This window comes from Diadema antillarum, unplaced genomic scaffold, assembly GCF_040938485.1.
Source record: "Diadema antillarum isolate AM-2024a unplaced genomic scaffold, OU_Dant_1.0 seq00000561_RagTag, whole genome shotgun sequence".
Classification (NCBI taxonomy): domain Eukaryota; kingdom Metazoa; phylum Echinodermata; class Echinoidea; order Diadematoida; family Diadematidae; genus Diadema; species Diadema antillarum.
The window spans coordinates 119,391-135,796 of record NW_027271500.1 but is presented as its reverse complement, the minus strand read 5'-3'; the positions used below and the strand labels follow the sequence as shown (position 1 = coordinate 135,796).

Genomic DNA, 16,406 nt, shown 5'->3' with positions numbered 1-16,406 from the left:
GCTCATCAAGAATTCTTAGTTGATAAGTTGCTGAGCACACAAGCTCCCACACACACATCCACACATTAACATCTTTATACTGTACCTCCGCAGTAGTGCTCCGCAGACGAGTTTGAGCGCAGGCGCTAGGCGCGCACACAGATACCAACCTGTTTACCAGCGAGAGTCAACTGCGGCGCCACACAACCACTGAGTTCCAAAACGGCGTGCGGCGTTATCCCGCGCTCACCGTCATTCTATACTTCAGTCCGCGGGTGACGTTCCGCACTGTTCGGACCTGCTACGATGCTGTTGGCAATAACGCCTGAGCCGACTCGATTGGCCTCGCTCATCAACTCCGGAATTGCTTTTTCCTGGTAAAACGAAGCGTACGTTCCGCTGTTGACGCATGATGGCACTCGCAGACAGTAAGTATGCGTAACGATTTTTAAAATGCACAGTTTTGATTGAAAAAACGACAACAATTATGGTTATGTTGTTCAGATTGAATTGCAGTTTCTTATCATTTGAAAAATTAGTCCGGTAATAGAGGATCTACACATCAACTGCATTTTCTGTGGTTCTACTGGAGCGCGACGAAATGAGATATTAGAGGATTCTTAGATATGCCTAAACCATTGTCTTTTTGTCGTTATGTGAATATAGTCATTAGTTTTCAACACTGCAGATTTTCTTCCTTTTTTACATCTCTGAAAGACCTTCCCGGAACAGGATTTACACTGGTACATCTTTATTTGTACAATGTATTTTTTATCACTTTGAATTGCGGTAATGAGTCGTAGATGGGATGTTACAGGGGCAGTGTTGAGATTAGTAATAATTTCGGCAGGCATTTGCATATTACATTTACACCTTTATAAGGATTCTATCTTATAATCTTATTATCCTTCCCGTAGAGTGTTGGACTCCATTGGCACAAATTTCGGATGTGATGTGATGCGTGTATAGAATTAAATAATGTTAGTGTCTCCCTCATTATTTCAGCATCACTCTGAGACGCAGAGCAACCCAGCAACGCCTCACCCCATCAAATCATGGGATGATTTTAGTGCAAAGATTAGCATCCTGTCTTCATTATATTGGCAAATCCAGATTTCACTGCGTATCCTAAGACTGTAGGCATGACCAGAAAAAAAAAAGTTTCGAGGGAGAAAATTAACATTGAGCTTCTTAAACGTGTTGTCAGTTATAAATTCTGCGATGTAGAGGCTTTGGGTAATTCTGCAACCGAAATAAAGATTGTAAACGACCATTATAAGGTTTTGGGATTTTTAAAGTTTTTACTCGAGCTCATGGTGTATTAATTGTGCTAATATCGACTAGTAGACCAAATAACGTGAGGACATTTACAAGTAATTACAAATTCAGAAATTCAACCATAGGAGGAAAACATATGCCCAAAAAGAAAGAGAGAACGTGTGTTGGCTAAAATGACATCGCCAAGTGTGCCAAAAATTGGGAGAAAGAGTTATCTCACTTGTAACGTCTGAGAGGAGGTAAGAATGGCAACGGGTATAGTGAATCAGAGACCAAACAAACTCGGACATTATACAGTTAGAAAGAGCTAAAATTTCAAAAACGAATATCCACAGAAGTTAAACATTAGGTCACAGAAGAAAGGCACTGGAATGTAAACAACAGAGAAAGCGAATCATTCGTGTTTTTTTGTTGTTGTTGTTGTTGATCATTTGCGATGCATCATGGTAAGCGATGAAAATCGAAAAAAAAAAAATGTGACCAGACCCGAAAGATAACTGACGGTCTAATTTCCACTTGGGTGTCATTTTTCGTCCTTCAAATGACGTCAAATTTAAAATGCAGTTGCTGTATGCCCCAAAATATAAACAAACAACCAAAAAAAAAAAAACCAAACAAACAATTTAATAAACCATTGTGTTTTGGAGAGGTATAGCACATATTAATCATCAGTGGTTTAGCAAAAATGATCTTGTTTATGTTCCTTGTTTTGGTTTCTCCGAGAAAAAAAAAAAACCAAGCTAATCTTCAGAAACATCTTGTACTGCTTCATCAAACTCTCTTGGGCTCTTCCGTCTCTGTAGAGGTACAAAAATGTTGTATGGTTTACCAAAGAGAAGAATCAAAATGGGGGGGGGGGGGTCATTCTCTCCTTTGATGTTCATCACCTTCCTCTGAAGTATCACCGCTCTCAAAACCTCATTTGTTGCTAGTGCTGCTCTGACTTCAAGAGCAAGTTTGAATCTGAACGTTTTTTTATCTTATTTTTATTCATCTTTATTCAATTTTTGACTATGTTGACGATATTTGTTTGGTAAATAACTTGTACGGTTTTGTCAAACTCTCTTGGCCTCTCCCGTCTCTGTAGAGGTACAAAAATAGTTATATAGTCTATGGTTTACAAAAGAGAAGAATCTTGTTCATGTATAGGTGAGAGAGGGAGAGGGAGAGGGAGAGAACAGACAACCAAAGAAAACAGTTTTATAAGACTTCAACCATGTGACATTTCGCGCGTAGAGCGCAAAACAATATTTGTATCGTAAACTGGTAAAGGAGACAATAATCCGAGGTTCCAGTTGTATTTCAGAAGAGGAAAAAAGACAATACTTCCATCTCATTTCATTCCACTTACTTCGCTTCATCATCGTTTTGTTAAATGGAGATGATTTAAGTTGTTGTCCGTAGTAATCATAGCAATAATCGTGACAAATACAGTGCAGATGACAATGCTAACTTTCTTAATGATTGGTAAAAAAAAAGTGATTCTCATCAACACAACGTATCAACACTCTAACTATTGTTTGAATAAATCCTTCAGTTTCATTAAAAAAACCCACAGATGAACAGAATGAAAGTATTAGACAATAGCGGACATTTCTTCATGGCGTCGATGGTGCTTGGTAACTGTATAGTTCTGCGCCTTCTATAGAAAACTTTTGTCTGTCTGAAGGCACACTTTCCATTCTAATATAAGAAACCGTTTTTACTTGTGGAACAATAATACAAAGGGGAATTAACCCCAAATAAACTTGTGGATTGAGTGCATGCAGCAATATTCGCAGAACACATCACTGATCAGTGAAAGTTTGATGAAAATCGGACATTCCGTTCAAAAGTGATGAATTTTTGAAAGACTACTACAGATCACACTATGATATAAAGAAAATATAAAGAAAATATCGCAAAATATGATTTCATGTGAAAAACAAACATTCCCTGGACTTCTGCTGACATTCATGTCGAGGGTAATATTTTTTCCCCTGCTTTCTGAAAGAGGTAAAACTGGTGCTTTTTTATTATGCAAGAAAAGTGTAAAGATGTTTAATTTTCTAACATTTTCTTTGTATGGTAGTGCATATAATGTGACTCTGTGTCATGATCCGTATTCATAGTAGTCTCCTGATCCAGCAGTCTCACCACCATAACTTCAAAAATTTAGAAATTTTGAACGGATTATGACCGATTTCCTCAAACTTTCAATGATGTATTCTACTAACATTGTTCCATTCACTCAATCAACATGTATTTGGGGTTTTATTCTCCTTTGGTTTAAGGCATATGACTCCATTTTTTATATCTCTGTATTTCGTCTATCCCAATGGAGAGAGAGAGAGAGAGAGGGGGGGGGGGGGGAGAAATGTCGTGTCTGCATATTTCAGTATTCCCTGAAATCGCGCGCAAACCTCACGCAGCAGACAGTGCATAATTTGTGTCCGAAACCAAGGATACTGTCATATATTACAATGCATATTAGAGATCGATATTTCACACAAAGTGACTTGCTACTTTTCATGGCTCCCGCCAAATAATTCATGTCAGTGAGTAATAGGGCAGCAACACATGACAGACGTCAACTCATCTACATTAAAGGGGTCATTAACGGTCTCATATTCAAGTAATGTGCAGTTTAATGTTTCCAGGTTAGCATGCCTGTACATAATGACAGGGCATTAAACTGCACATTACTTGAATATGAGACCGTTCTGAAGCAAATAATTTTCACACAGCAATAGATATGTAATGTACTCTTAAATGAATCCCACAAGGATTGGAACAATCATCCTCCAGCATTCCCACTGATTCCCACCGATCAGTTACTAGCCATCCCCTTTAAGGTGAAACAGTGTCGGGACACGCAACCCCCTCCACTTTTTTTTTTTTTCAGGCGCATTTTAAACAACATTCTTGGAAACAAAAGGCAAATTGCACTAGTGGTATAATGCACGACGCGTCACAATCAATAGTGTGAGTTACTATGGAAGCATTTACTCATGGATACACATACAAAGGAAGCACTTCTATCCTGCAATATGTTACGTTCGGTTCATTGCGCAGCTTTTCTATCGCAATGCATTAATTGTCAAGGGCTAATGAGGGACGATCCAAAAATTGTGTATTATCTTCTTCTTCCAAATACTATGCAGAACCTCCTTGGATTATACTCGCACAACTAATTAAAAGCTCTCATAAATGCAGACAGTCTCGGTGTGTGCGTATGTGTGTATGTATGTGTGTGTGTGTGTTTTCTTTTTTAAAGATACCTAATATCTATAGTCTCTGTGCAATATCAAAAAGAGGTGTGCACATGTTTACATAGTGTGGATGAAAGTTTCATGAAAATAAATCTGACGCGTGCATACAATCCTTTGAGAAGATGTCCCTATTAACCCCCGGCTATAAAGTTAGTGATAAGTTTAGAGTAAATATTAGGGTTGGGGTTATAGTCTATAACAGAGGGTTAGATTTTGAGTTAGAGTTAGAATTAAATTCAGGATTAGGATTCAAGTTCAAGATTAGGATTCAAGTTCAAGTTCTTTTATTTAACACTTGGCATAAAACATACAAAGATACATCGTAAAATAAGACAATACAAAGATCATGACACTTGTACAAAAGAGATAATCATAACAATTATACACTAAACACAATACATACACACACACACACACACACACACACACTCACACGCAGTAATCACATAACACTACACCTGTATGAAATTACAATGTACAGAATACCTGATCATACACACGAACAATGTTCCAATGATATAAATGATATAATTTCCCATGAAAATTAGTACACATTATTCGACAAATGTTGTTTATATCTCCTTTTAAAACAGTTTAAACTTTCACTGTTCTGCATAGTTTCTGGCAAATGATTCCAAATAAGCGCACCTGAGAAAAATACAGATCTCTTATACACAGATGTTCTAATTTGTGGCAGATGAAAATTACTTACATTTCATGTATAATAACTGTGAACACTTTTATTCAGTTTAAAACACTCCAGAAGAGACTTTGGTAATGAATTATTTTTGGCAAGAATACATAAAAATTGCAACTTGAAATTTATACATATCATAAGTATTAAAAAACTTCAAGTTTAAAAACAAAGGTCTTGTATGTGCACAATAAGGTGAATGACAAATGATTCTGACAGCCCTTTTTTGGAGTTTAAAAAACCTGTTCATATTTTTCTCACTTGAATTTCCCCAAGCAGATAAACAATAATTTAAATGTGGTACAATCAAAGAATTATATACAATTAACAAAATTTCTTGTGGAAACTTTTTCATCCTATTCAAGACATCTGCTTACTGATATTCCATGTGATATTACTGAAAATAATCTTAATTTATGTATGAAATTGTGTTGGAAGAAAATAAATCAAACAAACAAACAAGCACCCAAACACTTTGCGATCTTATTGCAAATAACACCATTGTGAACATTCCAAGATAATTTGTCGTCAATGATAATCCCTAAAAACTTTACGGAAGAAACCCTTGTAATATTAGAACTTCCAACTTTAATTTCAGTATTATCTGTATTCACATGTCGATTTGTAATAACCATAAAATATGTCTTTTTATAATTCAAAACCAATTTATTAATACAAAACCAATTTACCAATTTATCAAACTCTAAAACAAATTTATATTGCATATTAATAGTATCTTTAAAAGACATAAACACACTGGTATCATCAGCAAGAGAATTAATTTCGACTTATATGACACATTAATAATATCATTCACATACAATATAAATAAAAGCAGGCCAAGAATGGAGCCCTGAGGCACACCACATTTAACAGTTTGCATTTGAGAACCAACATTTCCAAACTTCACATATTGTTGACGATTAACTAAGTAGCTTTTAAACCAAGTCCATATAACACCACGAATTCCATAAACATGTAACTTACTCAGTAAAATAGAATGGTCTAAAACATCAAATGCTTTGGTTAGATCTAAAAACAAACCAACCATTATCTCATTACTATCAAAAACTGATGCTATTTTGTTTATAAAATCAGCCAAAGCTGTGGATGTCGAATGGCCAGATCTAAAACCATATTGACTACTATTTATAATATTGCACTTGTCTAAAAATCTCTGTAATCGGCTGTGAATACACTTCTCAAGAATTTTCAAAAATACAGGTAGAACGGATACCGGGCGATAATTTGATAATTCATCCTATATGTCCACCTTTATGAATAGGAATAACCTTTGCAATTTTAGGTTTATCAGGAACAATTCCACTTGAATAAGAAACAAAGTGGAAAACATGTGATATGTATAACCTTTTTAACAAATTTTTATATCTATATCATCAAATCCAGGACTCTTTCTATTCTTGAATTTACATACAATATCAATAATTTCACCAGGAGTTATTGGAGTACAAAAAGCAGATGTGGTGTTTTTCTTCACATATTGAATATAACGTTGATCATTTGCAGCATTGTCAAATTGGGTCAAATTGTGAGGCAAGATTTGGTCCAATGTTAATAAAATAATCATTAAAAGCATCTGATATTTTATTCGGATCACATAAAACCTGGTCATTATACTGAACTGATTGCGGCATAAGTTTATTACGTGTATTTGAACATTAACGTAAACAATCATTTATCACTTTCCACGTTTGTCTAATATTTCCTGTTGCAGTTTTAAACTTCCTTTTATGAAATTCATTTCTAACCTTTTTAATTTCATTTGTAACCTTATTACGATTTTTTATGCACACATTTACGATTAGGGCTAGGGTCAGGGCTAGAGTCAGGGTCAGGGTCAGGGGAAGGGTCTGGGGTAATAATTGTCCAGGAGGTAATTGCCCTAGAACTGTCCCCATCAATAAGCTGTTGACCCGAATGACCCAGGGGCAATAAGATAATACAATTATACGCCCTAAGATGTGGAATAGTCTCCAAAATGATACTAAGCAGTGTGTCTCTATGTCTGCATTTAAGAGAAAACATAAAGAATATATTGTAAAATCATATACGTGCAATACTGCGTTCCTGCAATAATCCCCTTTATGCTAATATATATATAAGTAGTTTTCGTTTTGTCTTGTTTTGATTTGTTTTGTTTTGTTTTGTTCTTTTTGTATTATGTCATCATTGTTACCTTTTATTAGGGAGAAGCCTTGACAGGTCAATGGCCTTTGCTTCTTCCTCCACACCCTGTATTGCATATGATTGACATATTGTCCTGTATAATTGTTCATTCTTTTTTAACAGTTGTGCAAGTTGTGGAAATAAATGAAATGAAATAGAAAATGTGTAAATCGACAGGTCGGGTGCATTGTTATTATTCTCTATGAGGAATCTGCAGTGATTACACTGGAATGAATTATGCCACTATTGTTACTACCCTCAATGATGCTATCACTTTTATTATTGTTATTGTTATTATTATTATTATTATCATTATCATATTATTATCATCATCATCATCACGTATAGTAATGTATGTTATAACCATGCCTTGGCATATTATAGGAGCATAAGCATTACTTTTAGTGAACGCATGGAGGCGGAAAAATATCATTTCGTGAAAATTCGACTGACACCGAGTGAATGTAAAAAGCATTATATACCTCAAATTTAATATCAGAGAGTAGAATGATGTAAATGGTACGCTATGGGAAATTTAAAGTGGCTGGTCACGGCTGAGTGATCAAGACGGCGCTCATCTAGTATTTTAGTGAGAGAGTGGGTGAGAGAAAAGGAAAAACAGACGTGAATTTCACACTGGAAATATTAGTAAACACTGCTTCCGATAAAAGTTATGTTATGAAATAGTTAGGCACCCTACATCTGTCTTAAGTCGGCAACTATACATAATTTGCATTTATAGCAGAAATTTGGAAGGTATCGTAATACACTTGTATGCCTAAAACGCGAACAATTTCTGTTAAAGGACAAGTCCACCTTCATAATACATGTGGCTTGAGTAAATGCAGCAATATTAGTAGAACACATTGATCAGTGAAAGTTTGGGGGAAATGGGACAATCCGTTCAAAAGTTATGAATTTTAAACGTTTCTGCACAGTCACTGCTGGATGAGAAGACTACTACAGTGTATGATGTCACCTGCGTACAACGCTATAAGGAAAATATATAGAGAATTTCACAAAATTTTACGTTTTGAAAACAAAAGTGCACATTTCCTCGACTCGTCACTGACGTATGTTAAGGGTATTATCATTCCCCCTTGCCTTCTGAAGGAGGGAAGTCAAGTGTTCTTTTATTATGCGAGAAAAATTAAAATATGTTGAATTTTCCTTATATTTTCTTTATATCGTTGTAAACACATGACATCACAAGCTATAGTAGTCTTCTCATCCAGCAGCGACTGAGCAGAAATTTCAAAAATTCACTGCTTTTAAACGGATTGTCTGATTCTTAAAACTCTTGCTGATATGTTCTATTGATATTGCTGCATTCATTCAATCCACATGTCTATGAAGGTGAACTTGTCCTTTAAGAGAGAACACTACTCAATACACATCTCGCTGATTATGTCGCTACGTTGCCTTCGAAAATAAAGGGAAAGGAAACGTACTGTCAAAATCAAACGGGACTTTCTCCGTCATAGATATCTCAATTACATTTGACGGCGGTGGTCGTTATTTACATGGCTGCACATGGAGCCAAATTACACCATGTTATACAGTAGTCCACTCTCAGAAAAATGGGTTGAACTTTACACCTTTACGTATGACACAGTGGCAGCTTTACGGGTGCAACTTTGTACCTTTAAGACCAACGAGCACCTTCAAAGCTGCAAAGTTGGGTCACTGATCTGAAAGGTGCAAAGTTGCACCCGTAAGGTACACTGTGTCACACGTAAAGGTGCAAAGTTGAATGTATCTTAGCAAAGTTGAATGTATCTTTGTTAGAGTGTATAGGTAAATGTACTGGCATTTTCGAGATCTATAATGTCCGTGATATTTCGTTGAGACAATACGTTTTCCAAGGAACTCGAGTTTCCAGCTCCTCGGATTGTAATGCTTTAGAATTTATGTAAGTCATTGCCGGACAAAGAGGGACCGGAAGTTTAACCGTGCGAAACAATAGAAGAAAATGTAACGTGTTCTTGAGATATACACTCTTCATCTACTTTAGTGGGATGCGGGTATATGAGTGTAATCATAATAATGGCCTGAATAGAGATCCGTATATAGAAACACACGCGACTGCCATCTTTTAGTGGTATTAGTTGCTAACGTGCCTGAAGGATTAGGTTAATGAATTAGCTCATGTCAAAGCCACTGTAGTATGCGATGCAGCTGTGACTGTGTGTATTATACATATATCATCGTCATGTTAAACAGGTAGGGACGAAAACATACAAGGCCAGCTATCATTAGGTGATCACATGAGGTGTCACTAAATTGAAGTGTGCTATAGCAGTGGCTTTTAAGTTCATTTGTATTGGTCATCTCATTTCACGCGAGCGTTTCAAGGCAGCAAAAATAAACTGCAGATAACAGACGTTCACGGGAATTAACTTTCCATGTGCTGCATACTTCATTTTCTAATTGTTCTATCAGTACTGGTAATGAGGATAATAATGAATAAAAAAAAATCATGTTAGATATAATAATGATGGTAATGATTACACAAAACACATAAAACACCATACTCAATGTGGCAGGCACTCCACTCCCAGTACTTGCCAAAGCAGAAAAAAAAGATCATGCATAAATGCGTGAAAGAGATGAGGGCATCCTTGTATTCTACCTATGAATTTTCCTTTATCATTACTTGTTTGTCCAAATTCATTTGTCCACATTTCCACCAACCCCCCCCCCCCCCCCACACACACACACACAAACGTAAAAGGAGAGTATGGATCGCGAGCGATCCAGGAAATTAGACAAAGTTATGTCGGTGTCATAAACGGTCGAAACCTTTGTACTTGTCACTATGTAGATTTTTAAAAGTATAGTTTATAAAGGTACAGTATTATACTAATATAACATGAACTTTCTGCAACAGCAGCGAGTGTCTTGTGATCATACAGACAATAGTAATGATGATGATGATAGTGATAATAATAATGATAATAATAACAACCATAATAATGATAATAATGATCATACGGTCTTAATTATCCAGGGTAGCCTCTTCACTTTTGCCACTGTTATATACTGAAGAGTCCTGCCATTATTACTGGTGCCAGGTGGCCATTTATACGCCTGGGTCGAGAGGGACATAGTATAGTGGGTAAAACATTCTATCCAAGGACGTAGGCTCTTGACAGCATATAGACCTCATGACCTCCGATTTAAAACCGAGACTCTCGTACAATAATAGGGCAATAATGATATTCCATATTTTTGACCCTATCATCACCTAATGTCTTTCTTTTTTTTTGTCATTTTGTCTTTGTTGTTGTTGTTTTGGTTTTTTTTTTTTTGCTTTTTCAAATCAGGGCTGCTATCGATATCAAATTAATGGCAGGTGTATTTTAGCATTGACACCTCATTTCAGTTAAACGAGTAAAATGAGAGCTTTAAGAATTGATTTCACCTGTTTTCTTGCTCGGTCATCCCTACAGCTGGATTTTGTTTGCATTTCTCAGTTGTAAACCAGTGTCGCTGAAGAGAATTTTGGTTGCTGGGGATATCCCAAGAGACGCGGGAATGCACAAACTTGAAACTATCGGGAAGTCGGTTTCTTGAAGACCAAGTTGTTTTTACCATCCAGGAATACTGCTGGATATGGCAGACGATAATTGATAATGTAAGGTTGCCTTTGGCAAAGAATATCGACCTATTTCATTGTAAAGGTCACACTTTGCTATCCGTAATCTTGAGCACCCATATAGTCAACCATGACAAGACACAGTCGAGTACGAGATCCGGCGCTAATTAGAATATACCATTGTGACGTCACTTCCTGGCCCTACTAACAGCTTTGTGACTCTGTCAGTAATGTCAAAAGGCATCTCTTCTCGAGTTCATTATCAGACTTGTCATAGCTCCCAAGAAAAAGACTGATATAGATGGAAATGAAACGTAATGCAGGTAAGCAGATGATACTGCATTTTATGGGGATTTCTCAAAGGCAATGTTGCCATGGTTACTCATGGAAGATTCATGGAAGGTAGTTTTATGATCATTCGAGGTACAAAAGGTCATTTTAGACAGAGCACATCTATTCCTCAAATTTACAGTCAAGATTAATGTTTAATACTGTTTGCCTGTGTGGGTGTGTGCGTGTGTGTGTGTGTGTGTGTGTGTGTATGAATGTGTGTACGTCAGTTCTTTGCTCACGGCTCATTGGGACATGCGCTTGTTCTCTGCTGTGGTTAGTGTATCAGGAATTTCATACAGGAGCTCATTATAGCTTTAACAGAACAATTTAATCAAGAAAAATGGGGCATAAATAAACAGGGATGTATTCTTGCACTTTCCAACAACGCCAATAACATGGCTCCTCCGATTGCTGGTATAAAGGCCTACGCCATTCGAACTGCGTTCAACCTTGCTTTTTAATCTTGTGAATTCATCCCTGGTACTGTTTGGCTACTGTATAGTCACGTTGTTACTGTAATTGGTTTCCTACTTGTCACTATCTGGGCGCGCTCATGCGTGGTCCGTCTCGATGAAATTGGTGCGCAGAGTAACCTGAAACTGGGATGAGAAGGTAAAAATATCACTCTTTAGATCAGCGTGATCATGCTAATAGATTAGATTTCCGCTGGCTCTCCCTAATAGTTCGTAATTTCGGAATCCTTGTATGCGTCTGCGCGCGCATTTTGTTTGAAATAACATGGATGATAAAAGTCATGTTGTGCTACGGATGGATTATTTTACATCATCATGATAGCTAGAAGCACTTCGAGAGCGCAAACATTCGCCAGGGATGGATGACCACTGACATCGAAGAACTGTGCGTGAACACTTGAAAAGACAAAAGCCTGATTCCGGATCATCATAATCGTCATCATGATAATGATAATATAATGATACTAATGGTCTTCGCTATCCAGGGTAGCCTCTTCAGTACTGACACTGCACTAGAGGGCCCTGTCATTATCATTACCCTAGCATTGCCAGGTACCCCTTCATACACCTGGGTCGTGAGGGACATGGTGATGGTTAAAAACACTGAATTCGAACTCGGGTCCTCCAGTTGAAAATGAAGAGTCATATCCACTTTGCCCTCATATCATCATGATGTTGATCACAATAGAAAAAAAAAACCGCCTGTTATTTTTACCTCAATATAGACCTATCCGTTCATGGCTGAGGTTACAGTAGTAAGACAATTATTAAAGGGATATGTCAGACCAGTTTAAAGTTAATCTGATAAGAAAGAGTACAATTTATGAGCACAACAGCAAGAGTTTGATCAAAATCATATAAAAATGAAATAAGTTATGGAAATGCGAAGTTTCGCTTATTTTCATAAAAACACTACTTCTTGAACAGTCAATGTATAATGAATATGCAAATTAGTGGGTTCATGATGTCATCGTCTCGCAAATTGCCTTATTGCCGTATAGTTTTTACACAAAATCTTGAGGATTCCAGTTTATTTGTTCAAACGCTATCACATATTCATATCAATTGTTTGACAACTATTTTGTAACAAAACTTAGTGACATTTCACAAGAGACATATCTCTCCAGAATTTTATTTATACACCTCGAGCACTCGAGTTTTTTTGACATTTTTCGAATAAAGTCTTGCGAATAATCGATACATTGTGGAACAGATTTTAACTCCTTCTCGCAGAAAAAAAAATCAACTATGCAATGCCAAGAAAGGTTGAATCAAATTTCCTCTGTACTTTATCATTGTTTCTCTCTCTTGACTTTTACTTTCTTCTTCCAGATTCTCGGTCGGCTGGTAGAGTGATATTTACCTCACCGCCGTGATAGCATTCATCAGCAGGAACCAAAAGGGAACAGCTGAGGACAGCTAGGAGAGAATGGCGGACAAAGCTCTCAACGCGAAGGAGCGCGGTCTCATTCGTGCCATCGGGAATGAGGACGTGGATGCTGTACGTCGACTCATTGAGGAAGACGGCGTTGGCGTCAACATCCAGGACTCCCTGCAGCGAACACCGATCCTGAGGGCGTGCTTCGTTAGCGATAAGGCCAAGCGGACGGCCATCGGCCAACTCCTGATCGACAAGGGAGCCGATGTCAACCTGACGGAGCGGCATGGCCGGACAGCGCTGATGACGGCGTGTATGGAAGACGAGAAAGAGGACATGGTCGCCATGATTATGGGCACCGGCAACGTCGACGCCAACCGGCAGGACGAGAAAGGCAACACGGCACTCATGCATGCGGTCATGATCGACAACGTGGCCGCCGTGCAGGTTCTGCTGTCGGATGACTTTAAGAGCAAGATCAACTGCGACATGAAAAACTTCCAGGACCACACACCGTTGTTTGTTGCCGCCAAGCAGCAGAGCACCGAAATCTGCGAGCTGCTCGTCCGTGAGGGTGGGGCGCATCATGAGGAGATCCCATCCTACCTAAAGCAAAACCTACCGGAGGAGTGCCAAGAGAAGAAGCAAGAGAAGGCTACTTGGGATAGCCTGTTTAAAAGCTATCGCGAGAATTCCCTAGAAGCAAACATTGTGCAGCGCTCAGCAATGCAGTGGAAAAACAAACAGAAGAAAAAGAAAAAACCCGACCAGAAGAACGGAAAGAAAGCAGCACCCAAGGCTGAAGATCGTAAGTCCGGCGCGGAGCCGCAAAAGAAAGACAAACCCCAGAAGGAGAATGTTGAACCACCTCCAAAAGTCAAGAGTACTCCTGCAGAAGTCAAGAATACTCCTGCAGATCCAGACAAGGAAGAAAAAAGTGACAAGACAATGAATGAAACTCAGCTGTTTTTTAAAGTAGATGTCGAAGGCCAGGAACGCCGGAAATCCGTTCGTCGCAGGTCTGGAGGTGAAGAAATCGTGGATGACGGAAAAAAGGAGGAGAGGCGATCTTCCTCGGCAGCCAAAGCCTCAAGATCGTCCACTCAGGACGAGGCACCACCATTTCGTGCCGAAGATAGTGACAGGACTACATCGAAGGTTTCAAAGGAATCACAAAGACAAGATAATGACGGGACAACGTCAAAGGCTTCTAGGGACTCACAGAGACAAGATAATGACGGGACAACGTCAAAGGCTTCTAGGGACTCACAAAGACAAGATAATGACGGGACTACGTCAAAGGCTTCTAGGGAATCACAGAGACAAGATAATGACGGGACTACGTCAAAGGCTTCTAGGAACTCACAGAGGCAAGATAATGACGGGACTACGTCAAAGGCTTCTAGGGACTCACAGAGACAAGATAATGACGGGACAACGTCAAAGGCTTCTAGGGACTCACAAAGACAAGATAATGACGGGACTACGTCAAAGGCTTCTAGGGACTCACAGAGAGAAGTTAATGACGGGACTACGTCAAAGGCTTCCAGGGAATCACAGAGACAAGATAACGACAGGACTGCGGCAAAAGCTTCTAGGAACTCACAGAGGCAAGATAATGACGGGACTACGTCAAAGGCTTCTAGGGACTCACAGAGACAAGATAATGACGGGACAACGTCAAAGGCTTCTAGGGACTCACAAAGACAAGATAATGACGGGACTACGTCAAAGGCTTCTAGGGACTCACAGAGAGAAGTTAATGACGGGACTACGTCAAAGGCTTCTACGGACTCACAAAGACAAGATAACGACAGGACTGCGGCAAAAGCTTCAAAGGACTCACAGAACGATACGAAATCAAACTCGTCTAGAGAGTCTACAGAAATTAAAGAAGCGAGAAAAGAAGAATCTTCGAACATCTCCACCATGCAATCAACGGCCAGTAAATCCCGAAAACAGGACAGCGTTACGTCTAACTCTTCCAAAGAATCCAGGGAATCTAGAAGATCGAGTGAGGAGGACGTAAAGCAACATGAGCAGACTAACCAATCGCGACAAATAGTGAAGGAAGAGGTGATCGTAGCTTCACGTGTTCCTGAAGTACAACAGGTGGCAGCTAAAAGTGATCAAGAATCGCGAGAAGAATCCAGCAGAATCTCCACTGCAAAGTCGGTGACCAGACAAGAAACGGCGGAGGCAAAAGGTCAGAAGAAAGAAAGCTCTGCGTCCTCATCAAAATCGACGAGGAGAGTCGAGGAGTCGGAAACACACAAAGAGGTTAGCAAGGAGGAGGGAAGAAAAACCGCTTCTCCGAAAGACGAAAAACGTATGGACAAAGTTTCTGAAACCCCGCGAAGAGATGCAGAAACTGGACGAAATGTTGCGCAATCCGTAAGCACAAAAGAATCTACGGAACAGGTAAAATCCGAACCATCTGGACGTGTTAATGAGTCAAGGCAATCGGTGAAGACTCATAGCACCGAGAAGTCATCCGCGTCGTTGAGAAGCAGTGACACTTCTACCAAGAGGAAGGCCAGTCCGACATCGCTGGGGGAGGAGTCCTTGAGACCAACGACGACGAAGAGCACGAAGTCGGTGCGGTCGAACAAGAGCAGGTTCAGCGATGGCGACGCGGCGTCGCTGGCCCCTACCGAATCGTCCATGAAGCGCGGAGCTTGGATCAGACCTCCACCCGACATGATACGGCTGCAGGAGGAGGCCGACGAGAAGGCGTCGCTCAGCGGCAAGGCCAGCAAGAAGGTCAAGATCAAGAAGGAAGACCAACCGGTCTACGAGACCAGGTCCGGTCGAATAATCCGTCCCAATGTATGCTCAGACCCGCAGTACTTGAAGATCCAAGCGGCGAAGCTCAAGGTCGCCGACGACGACAAGCCGGAAAAACCCAGAGAACAATCGTCGGGTCGAATGGATGCGCCGTCTTTCGAAAAGCCCAGACGCAAAAAGAAAGCGAAACGGAAACAAGAACCAAAGGGAGAGAATATATCATAATGAGAAGAGATGGTCACGTGTCAAGATGATGTTGAGAAAGACAAAAGAGACTGAAATCGCAAACATAAGAATGGCAACCGCACAAGTGTCGCATTTGCAGCCCCTGTAACAACTGATTGCTTGCTGTTGTGTCATGCATACGCAAGTAGTGAAACGTTAAACCACATCCATTTAGTTTGGTCCTGAATGACTGTCGAAGACTACTGTAGTGTTGACCAGAGAA

The 16,406-nt window shown here is 39.3% G+C and overlaps 1 protein-coding gene across 1 annotated transcript; it reads left to right on the top strand.

Annotated features, from left to right (window-relative positions):
* Nucleotides 1-249: 249 nt before the first annotated feature.
* On the top strand, nt 250-16,183 carry LOC139734980 (uncharacterized). The gene is made up of 2 exons (XM_071645757.1): nt 250-407; nt 13,126-16,183. Exon 2 carries the CDS (start codon nt 13,223-13,225, stop codon nt 16,181-16,183), a length of 2,961 nt encoding a protein of 986 aa, XP_071501858.1. The 5' UTR covers nt 250-407; nt 13,126-13,222.
* Nucleotides 16,184-16,406: the final 223 nt, after the last annotated feature.